The 11,069-nt window shown below is 37.5% G+C and overlaps 1 protein-coding gene across 2 annotated transcripts in view; it reads left to right on the plus strand.

Annotated features, from left to right (window-relative positions):
* The window catches only part of MTRF1 (mitochondrial translation release factor 1), a 76,119-nt gene extending 68,518 nt beyond the window's left edge, over positions 1-7,601 (plus strand). The window contains exons 11-12 of one of the 2 annotated variants that reach the window (XM_081214803.1): positions 2,309-2,407; positions 6,874-7,601. In XM_081214803.1, the coding sequence (XP_081070929.1) occupies positions 2,309-2,407; positions 6,874-6,987 (213 nt within the window). In that variant the 3' untranslated portion in view covers positions 6,988-7,601. Of the gene's footprint in view, positions 1-2,308; positions 2,408-6,415; positions 6,821-6,873 lie in introns of those variants that run through there. The other variant, XM_081214804.1, reaches the window with a different exon arrangement.
* The last annotated feature ends 3,468 nt before the right edge of the window (positions 7,602-11,069 follow it).

Genomic DNA, 11,069 nt, shown 5'->3' on the forward strand with positions numbered 1-11,069 from the left:
ATACATTTATATTATTATTTATACAAATATATAAGTTTTAAGCAAAATGAATAAATGTCATTGTCTTAAGTAAACAAAGGGTTGTATGATTTTAAACTCTAAAAAGGTAACCTTTTTCTTTGAGAGAAATTGGAAGAGACAGTGGAACCCAGAAATAACTGTGCTTTTGTGTTATTTGCAGGTAGTTATACCACAGTAAATTTGGAAGGTTTTTGCGGCCTGTTGGGAAAATTAATTGTACAAAACTAAACATTAATTATTCTTTTCACCTGGGTGTCTTAGTCCTTCACACTTCTGCCCTTCTTGTTTCCCTTACCCACATTCTAACTTGCAAGTAGTAAAAGTGACAGGGTAAATAATTGATTAAGCCTCTATCTGTGGTAATCCCAGTCTGTGGCACAGCGTCAGTGTACACATTTGCAGATAGGAATGCTCATTTACAAAGCATTACTTCTTGGCAGCTAAGTGATAACATAAACACTGTCAGCTCTGCCACATTTGATTTAATAAAAGACATTGGGCTTTACTTGCCATTTGACATCTTGGCATCAGATGTTTCACACAGTAATTTGCTAAGTAAGTATTCAAGATCGGCCTTACGCAGATTGTGGGCATGTGTGTCGTCTTCAGTGGTCTGGTTTGAAAGGCCAGAAATGACCCCCGTGTCTTCCAATTAACTTGTCCATCTGTGTGAAATTTTTTAGTAGATATTTCTGACACTTCGGAGTTTTTCTTCAGCTAATATATACAGTAGCTTTTATATGGAAGGCATTGTGCCAGGTTCTCAACCCTGGTTCCACTTACCACTTAGAGAGCTTTGTAGATGTCTAGGCCCCATCCCCAGAGATTCTGATATAGTTGATCTGGGTGGGATCCTAGGCGTAACTGTGGTGCCTTGGGATAGTAGTTTCCAAACCTGGCTGGTTGCAGAATGGATGGCCTGGGGACTGTTTCAAAAATACATAATCCATGATTCAGTATATCTTAGGTTACGTTTTGGAATCTTTCATTTAAAAACATTCCCCTGGTGATCAGCCATACTTAGGACTTTAGTTTCATATTATTTGCTTTAGAAAGTAACTTATAGCAATCTTTTTCTTTTATCTTAAAAAGTGAAAGTGAGATACCTGTAACTTATATAATATTGTAGCAACTATGCTTCAATGAAAATAAATAATAAAATAAATTTTAAAATAAAAAGTGAAATAGATAACTAATAAGAACCTGCTGTATGAAAATAAATAAAATGAAATTCAAAAATTCAGAAAAAGGTAAAAACATAAAAATAAAAAATAAAATAAAAAGTGAAGGTGAGTGAGAGAGGGTGTTGTGTGCATTGTATGTGGGGGGAGGGAAGGCAGATGAGCAGACTAAGAATACAAATAACCATAGCAAAAGGCACACTGGTGTGCGGTGAAGAAGATTCCAAGTGCGTGGGGTTTTGAAGGAGGAAGATAACATATTTCACACTGGGACCAGGAAAGACAGAGATGGTAGGAGTGTTAAGGAAGGGCACCCCTTGAGATGAGGTTTTAGCAGAGTTAACAGACTTGCACATAATTATGATATGGTATAATAAGTGGCATTATAGAGGTTCATATAATTTTCAGAAATAATGTTGAGAAAGTTGGCCACATTATGAAGTACCTTGAATACTGAGTTGAGTTGTGTCTGCTTAGTAGACAAGAAGGAGCCAGAGAAGGAAATTTATCAGAAAGCTGGGCTTTAGGAAAACTAAGCAGGGCAACACAATGTAAGCAGAGAAATGGAAGATTAATCAGGAGATTTTTACAGGAGTGTAATGAAAGTAATGAGCCCCTGAATGATAGCTAGTAGAAATGGAAAGGGCAGGATAGAATAAAAGACCCTTGAAACCACTGGAATTGGGCAGTTAGAGAACAGGATGAGCTGAAGTTCCTTTCACGGTCTATATCACAGCCTGGCAGATAGTAAGCTACCATGAAATGTTTGTTAAAGTGTAGGATGTCAGGTTTCCTACTTAGATCAGAGGGAACATTGTAGGGTCATTTATAGAAACCAGCAGGAAGAACTGACTGAGATAGAAAGATAATTTGGTTTTAAATATTTGGAGTTTGAGGTACCAAAGAGACGTTAATTCTTACAACTAAGCTTTACAGACCTGTAGTCTTAATAAGTTCTGCCCGTTCTTATTCCTTGTCACTTTGTGTATATGAATTTAGAAAAGACTTAAACTGTTAAAATAGAAAAGTCATTTACAAGCACTTTTTCTGTTGTAATAAAAGTAATTATAAAGTTAAAATATGAATTGCTTTTTGTTATGGCACAGGTGGGAACAAGAGCCCAGTCAGAGAGAATTCGGACATATAATTTCACCCAGGATAGAGTCACTGACCACAGGATAGCATATGAAGTTCGTAATATTAAGGTAATATGAATGAGTATGCTTTATGTGCCTTTGATTTTCAAAGAAAGTGTAGTCAAATTCTAGAGAGTAATCTCTGAAATATTACCACGTAATTTAAAAACATTGAGATAGTTTATATTAGTACCCCAAATTTGCAAACATTTTTATTAGTTTGCTAGTAAGAAATACGGTCTTTATGCCAGTATGAAACAGCTATCTTTTAAATTCCAAATTCTTTGTTATGTAATCACAATGTATTAATGTATTTTCAGTACATGTCCATTAGTTTTCTATTACTGATTACCAAATTACTGCAAATTTAGTGGCTTAAAGTAATGCCTATTTATTATCTTACAGTTACTGTAGGTCAGAAAGCCAGGCACGACAGAGCTGAGTTCTCTGCTCTGGGTCTCACAAAGCTGAAAGGTGCTGGCCAGGCTGCATGCCTTCCTAGAGCTTGGAGTCCTCTTCCAAGCTCAGGTGGTTGTCGGCAGTATTCCATTTCCTTGAGTTGTAGGAGTGAAGCTTCCGTGTTCTTGCTGGTCATCAGCTGGGTGCTGCTCTCGGCTCCCAAAGACGGACCACAGTTGCTTGCTGTCTAGTCCCCTTCGTGCGCCCTCTCCCATTGAATCTCTGGCAGGCATGGCCTTTTTAAGGACTCACCTGTTTAGGTCAGGCCCACCTGGATACTATTCCTTTTGATTAACTCAGAGTCAACTAATTAGCCATCTAATCACTGGAGTGATAGTCCATCATATTCACAGCTCTGCCTGCACTTAAGGGAGGGAATTTTGCAAGGTGTGCACACGAGGGGTCATCTTAGAATTCTGCCTACCACAATGTGTATCGTTATATTCAGCTGTTACAATGATTCTGTTGGGGGGAAAAGACCCTGTCAGCTTGGTTTGACCATTCACCTAACTAAGTCCCATGTCGTTGGGATCACTGACAGTAATACATTAATGATGAAGCACAGAAAATTTTTTTTTCCTTCCATTGAAGGGGAAAGTGAACTGGTTCCCATAAAGGACTGTATGGACAAGGCAGAAGGTAGAAGGTTTTGATCCTTGTCCTTGGTGCTGTGTGATGCCTCGGGCTTCTTTCACTTGATTCTGTCTCATTCTGTACACAAAATTAAAGTCCTAGTTTTACAGAGGAAATGTCTGTGTTTTTAACATTTTTAGAAATTTCTGTGTGTCTTATGCCACTTCCTCTGTCTTTGCAGCAATTTAAAGCTGTCTTGCATAAGAACATCATAGGCTTGTTGAAAAAGAAAACATTTACCAGCTTCCCTTTCCTCAGGAAATACACAGTAATAACCAAACATGTTTGGCCATACTGTTCTAATTACACCATAGTCTTTCAGTTGTTTTTCTCGTAGTGGTGATGGTTTTCCATGAGACAGCCACATTCTCATGACCAGTAATACTTTTCAGAAGAGCACATAGGTACTCAGTATAGTATTCAGTCATGAAACAGAGGCAGATTAACTGGCTTTTATAGTTAAAAAATATCTGACTTTGGCCTAAATACTAACATGTTATTACCAACTAAGCTAGCATGCCAGACTCAGAAAGAGTAAAGACAGTCATATTGGTATGCTCTACAAATCACTAAGCAACTTATTGGAAAGGAAGAAAATGCTCCATATTAGTGAAGGGAAAAAGTTTGAAAATGGTATAAAAAATGGTGCAGTGAAACATTAAAATCTGTATGCAGGACAGGAAAGAGACTAGTCGGACTGAATAATTTAGGAACTGAAGAGTTGCAGATGAGGCAGGAAAAGTGATGAAGGCCTTAACTCCAGGGCAGCCGCCACAGGACAGAATGGAAGGAGTGGAGAGGAAAATAAGTGGGTGCCTGTGGGACTCTGCTCAGCTCTCCTCCCTTATTCTAGAACCTGGCCTTCTCCCTGCTCTGTCAGTTTGGTTTGAACTTTCGCCTAACTAAATCCCATGTCGTTGGGATCACTGACAGTAATACGTTAATGACGTATTACATATTAATAACGTAATACCTGGCCTTCTCCCTACTCCGTCCACATAGTTCCTGACGGAGCTGCTATGTTCCTACATGATCATGATTTTGACCCAAGACAATAATTGATTTTTTGCGGGGGGGGAATCCAAACAAGCCCCAGTCAAGGAGTTTCTTCCCGGGATTTTTAAACTAGAGACAAAGATGCTCATTCTCTTGGTGGATGAAGCTGAAATATGTAAAGCTTACAAGAGGTTAGAAGCCACGTTTCCAGGCATGGGGAGAAAGCAGTCTTCAGTGAGAGAAGAATGAAGCTGATATGTTGAAAGGAGCAAAAATGGGAGAACTGGATGCAAAGAATCCTGATGATGTGAATCCCCACATTCATTTATTCCTGAGGCCCAGCTTCATTCCCGGGGTGTTGGCAGCAGCCCTGTACATTCCTGCCCTTGGGTTCTCTGAGGTCACTCAGTATGCTTATTATGAATTCCCTTGTAGCTAAGTTTATTGGTATTTGTCTTTATCTAGATAATAAGCACAGACTACCATGTAATATATTATTTTGTATTTTTATTCTGTTTCCCAACTTCTTGTGCAGATTCCTTAGCATCAGCCTATCTCCTGCCCTGTATTCCAAGTACACTGGAAATTTACCCTTGTCCTGGGCTTTCCATGTATTTTGTTTTCATACCTTTCTTTATATTCATTCTTTTGACTGAAATGCTCTGTTTGTCTCTATTTGGAGAAATACTATTCTCTTTTTAAGACCTAATTCAAATTTTTCTTCCTTTATTTTTTAATTTCTTGCACTGTATTATGCTTATGTATTACCTAGGTCTCCCAGTAGATAGTGAGCTTCTGAGAGCTGGGAGCTACAGCTCCTTCATACACTTTTTTTTTTTTTTTTAATTTTTGGCTGCATTGGGTCTTCATTGCTGTGTGCGGGCTTTCTCTAGTTGTGGTGAGCGGGCTTCTCATTGCAGTGGCTTCTCTTGTTGCCGAGCACGGGCCCTAGGCACACGGACTTCAGTAGTTGTAGCACGCAGGCTCAGTAATTGTGGCTCGCAGGCTCTAGAGCACCGGCTCAGTAGTTGTGGTGCATGGGCTTAGTTGCTCCGTGGCATGTGGGATCTTCCCAGACCAGGGATAGAACCCATGTCCCCTGCAGTGGCAGGTGGATTCTTAACCACTGTGCCACCAGGGCTTCCCTTCATCTTTGATCTTTGTATCACTAGCACTCTGGTTAATCCAATTGAACTCTAAATGTGATATGATTATCAATAAGAGTAATAATCCTTTTAACATAACTTCCAGATGATGAAATCACATTGGCAATATCATAATAATTTGAGCTTACAGGCACACTAATTTTATAAGCAATTTTCATATTATGTTCAAAATGGTATAAATCTTAATTTTAAAATTTCATCATAGTGCTCTTGCTCTCTGTTTAATTTTAAAGTTTAATCGACATCTTACTATATGCTGGTGTTTTGTGGAATACAAAGATACTAAAGCATATCTTTTCCCCTACAGTTTAATTTGAAAGAGAAATGTGTACACTTAACCTGAAAATTAATTTCAAGACCATTCAAGAAAGACTAAATATAAGATTAGTTCATGCCTACATCTAAACTTCAAATGTTCTATGTTCCAGATGCCAACATTAAAATATTTCTATTAAGCCAATGTCTGGATTTTTAGCATTTCCAAAATAGGAGGCTGTGCTAATTCACTAATCCCAACAACTCTATTACACAGAACCTTTATAACACAAGAAAGGTTCTTGAAGTCGTTATTTTACTCGTTTCTCAGAGAGAAGCTTCAGGGAAGACTGCAGGGAAGTCTTAACTGCAACAGTTTCCGCCCAATAGAATTATTTGGAGGTTAACATGAGAGAGGTTTTTTCCTCAATTTTTTATTTTGAAATGTTAAGCACACATGTTTAAAGACTAGTCCATATATATATATACCCTATACCTAGATGCAACAGTTGTGAACATTTTGTTGTTTGCCTTCTCTTTCTCCTCCACGTCCCCTTTCTCTTTATAGATACACCTGTGTTGCTACTGAACCATTGGAAAGCAAGTTGCAGACCTCAAGACTCGTCCCCGAAATATTTCAGTATAAATATTTTTCAATTACACAGGACTTCTAGATTTTAAAACCACTGTATTTCTAATTTAAGAAAGAACAGAACTATTATAAACCACTTACGGATTAAATAATTTGAATTTGGATGGTTGGCTAATTTAAAAATGCTAATTTAAACAATTTAAGAAAGAGTTTAATTCCACTTACTCTTTTGGATTCACGTTTTACATAAAAAGGCAAAATTAACTAGGAATCCTCCCAAGTTAGCAATTGTGTTCATTAATTATAGATTAGTAATCCTTTGTTGCTATTAAATAATGACTTTAAAGAAATGAAATAAATATATGCTTAATTCTTTGTTTTATTTCTCCTTTATTTCTAGTCATCAGGTTTTCATAGTAACTCTCTTTCACCAGGAATTTTTATGTGGGGAGAAGTGCCTGGATCAGCTAATTCAGAGATTGCTTCAATCAGCCGATGAAGAAACCATTAATGAATTTTTGGATGAAAACCTTAAATCAACAAAATAAATACTGATTTATAATTTATTATTATATAAATGAAATGGACCTATGTCAAGAAGCAGGCCGAGGTAGGGAAATCTTTATGAAAGTTGATAAAGAGCAGCTAAAAATACATGGTACTCACAAAAATATTTTTTAATGAATCCAGTCACATTTCTTGACCTAAGTTTATTTTAGGTTTCCTGTAAAGTACAATCCAGCTCTTCAAGTAGAAACAAAGCATGCATTGTTGAAAAGAGAAATAAAGTATTGAGAATTGACTATGTGATGTAGGACAGATCACTTGTTCTCTTTATGTGCCTTTTTTTAAACCATCTATAAATTAATTTAAACATATTTCTCATCTGTTACTTCAGGACTTGGCCCGTGGTAAAATTTAGTGATATAAATTTATAAACTTGTTTGTAAACTCCTATTTAAAGACAAAGTACTATTAATCATGTTAAAGTTAGGACTTAAACTGCTACTTTTAAATAAAAAAGTAAATAAAAGTTATGAAGAGTATGGGTTGAGGGCTTCCCTGGTGGCGCAGTAGTTGAGAGTCCGCCTGCCGATGCAGGGGACACGGGTTCGTGCCCCGGTCCGGGAAGATCCCACATGCCGCGGAGCGGCTGGGCCCATGAGCCATGGCCGCTGAGCCTGCGCGTCCGGAGCTGGTGCTCCGCAGCGGGAGAGGCCACAACAGTGAGAGGCCCGCGTACCGCAAAAAAAAAGAATATGAGTTGATAACAGTGAGCATCTCTAGGATACAGATGGTAGAGCTCTTGGAGAGCTGAATGAACTCTGTAGTGTACAAACTACAAGTCAATATTTAAAACAGACTCTCTGCTTGGCTTCTATTTCTTATTGTTCTTTGACTTAACAAGCATCAACAGATGTGGTGTAATATGAGTAATTCACTGAGGTCTGTTTTGTGCCGTGATATATAAAACCTAGTCCTTACCTTACAGAACTTCCAGCTGAGCAGGGAGCCAAAATATAAGTCACCAACTCTAATTCAAAGTGGCATGTTGTATTTAGTAATTTTTCTCAGGAAGTTTCTTGAGTGAAAAAAGAGCAGTTGTTATTTTAGACAGCTCCTCAGAGAGGAACTGTATGCCAGGAAAGGCTAATTAAAATAGAGTTTTGAGACCAATTGAATTATTTGGAGGTAAAGATGAGAGAAATTTTTTCCCAAATTTTTATTTTGAAAATTTTCAAGCACACAGAAAAGTTTTAAAAATAATTTTTAAGAAACAGTTCAATGAATATTTTATCATCTGGATTCAACCATTGTTAATATTTTGCCACATTTGCTTTTTTTCTTTCTCTGTACAAATACACACACACACACACACACACACAGTGGTCGCTGTACTATTTAAAAGTTAGTTGCAGATCTTATAACACTACTCCTAAATGTTTCATCACATCCTAGGAAAAAGGACATTCTCATACAAAATTATAACTCCATTATCACACCGATTGTATATCAATAATAATAATAATAATAATATAATAACTATATAATATGATCTAATAGCTATTACCTATCAAAATTTTTTCAGTTATCCCCAAAATGTCTTTTTTTAGCTGTTTCTGTTTGTTTTGTCCAATCCAGGATCCAACCAAGACTCACACATTACATTTGCCAGTATCTCTTTAGTTTTTGGATTAATCCCCCAAGTTTTTTTCCATATGACACTGACCTTTTGAAGAGTCCCACAAGGTTGTTTTGTAGAATAGTCTACATTCTAAATTTGCCTGGCTGCTTTCTCATGCTGTTGGTAACTTTCATCCATCCCCTTAATGTACTATAAAGTAAAATTATGTCTAAAGGTTAATTAACTTCAGATTAAACACATTTGGTAAGACTACCTCACAGGTGATGGTGTGATACTGTATCATATCAGGAAGTTCCACTATTAGTGATGCTAAGTTTGAAAACTGTCAAATCTCTCCATTGTAATGGCACATGCTCTCCTTAATAATCAGTATGTAATCTGTGGGGTAGTACTTTAGCATCATATAAACATTTGATTTCTCATTGTGCAAGACAGCTTCTGAAATGACCCCAGCGACCCTGTTCCTGGCATTTCATGCACTTGTATGATCTCCCCTTGAATGTGGACCAGATTTATTGACTCTTTTCTAACAAGTAGAATACAATAGAAGTGGTGGGATTGTCATTTTTGATATTAGGTTGTAAAAAGACTTGCTTCTGGCTCTGTCTTTTTTTAACATGAATTTATTTATTTATTTATTTATTTATTTATTTTTGGCTGCGTTGGGTCTTTGTTGCTGCATGCGGGCTTTCTCTAGTTGTGGCGAGCAGGGGCTACTCTTCTTTGCAGTGTGTGGGCTTCTCATTGCGGTGGCTTCTCTTGTTGCCGAGGCTTCAGTAGTTGTGGCACGTGGGCTCAGTAGTTGTGGCTCGTGGGCTCTAGAACGCAGGCTCAGTAGTTGTGGCACATGGGCTTAGTTGCTCTGCGGCATGTGGGATCTTCCCGGGCCAGGGCTCGAACCCATGTCCCCTGCGTTGGCTGGCGGATTCTCAACCACTGCGTCACCAGGGAAGTCCCTTAGCTGGAATTCTTTTTTTTTTTTTTTTCCAATTTTTATTGCAGTACAGTTGATTTACACTGTTGTGTTAGTTTCAGGTGTACAGCAAAGTGAATCACTTATACATATCCATATATCCACTCTATTTTTGTTTAGATTCTTTTCCCATATAGGCCATTACAGAGTATTGAGTAGAGTTCAGCTGGCATTCTTTAAAGAAAGCTTTCCTTTGTCTCTCCTATCACTTTCTCTGAGTTGAGAGATAATTTAATCCTATTGGAATCAATATTATGATTCATGATTTCCCTAGGGGTAGGCATTCGACCACCACCACCACCCCCCGCCCCCCCCAATAATTGATGTCTCTGGAGAATCTGCTTTAATTTGAAAGAATGTTGAATAGGGAGTTTCAGGGTAAAAGTTAGAAACACAGAAACTGATTTTTGTTTTTAGGCATTTTACGTAACAGAGAAACGTTTATCCAAGGAAATGTAAATATTAAAACGTGTGAAACAAGGCAAAATGAAGATAGTCTAACTTAACGTATTTCCCAAACCTCTGTATTTATACAGATCATTTGGGAAACTTGCCATAATACAGATTCTGATTTAGTAGGTCTGGAGCCTGTGATTCTGTATTTCCAGCAAGCTCCCAGGTGATGATGGATGATGTTGATGAGCCACAAACACCACTTGGAGTAGCAAGGATCTAGGACATCTGTTATTTAATTAATGAGTACTTTCAGTTGTTATACACTTTATTTTTGTACAGTGAGATTCAGTTTAACTCATAATCTTGCTTTATTCAGATAGACCTTTAGTGTCCTAAACTACAAAGATAAACTTGACATTTTTAACTTTAGTAGAAAAATATTAAGAATGAATATATAAGCCAAAGATAAATCAGGGTTCTTGTAAAAAATCTGGAAAGCCAAAGTTTATTGCCTCATATGCACAACACCTTTAGAATATTAAGCAGTAACAAACTTTATTTAAAAAATAAATCTTAGAGATATTTTAAAATTGAATTTGAAATTGAGTCAAGGGACCTAGGATCACAAACTCCTGCAGTCAACTAAAAATTAAAAGAAATTATTTTTAAAATCATGGACTCTAGTGTTGGGGGCAACAGTGATTAGGAAGACATGTGTTGGCAGGGGTGGAGCTTTTGGGATGCTGGTAATGTTCTATATCTGGACCTGAGTGGAAGTTACAAGGGTGTATTCATTTTGTGATAATTGCATTTACAATTGAGTTAACTGAGTTTGACAATTGCATACACCCTTGTAACTGCCAGCCCATTCAAGGAGAACATTTCCACTGCCACTGAAAGTTTCCTTGTGTTCCTTTCCAGTCAATCCAGTAATCTGCTCCCTCCCCCTCCCCCAACAGTGGCAACCTGTATTATGATTTTTAGTCACCATGGCTTATTTTACTGTTCTGGAACTTCACATCAATGGTTATACAGTATGTACTCCTGTATGTCTGGCTTCTTTGTTCAAAAGTTTTGATACTGGGGCTTCCCTGGTGGCGCACTGGTTGAGAGTC

This window comes from Mesoplodon bidens, assembly GCF_964165515.1.
Source record: "Mesoplodon bidens genome assembly, chromosome: 17".
Classification (NCBI taxonomy): Eukaryota; Metazoa; Chordata; class Mammalia; order Artiodactyla; family Ziphiidae; genus Mesoplodon; species Mesoplodon bidens.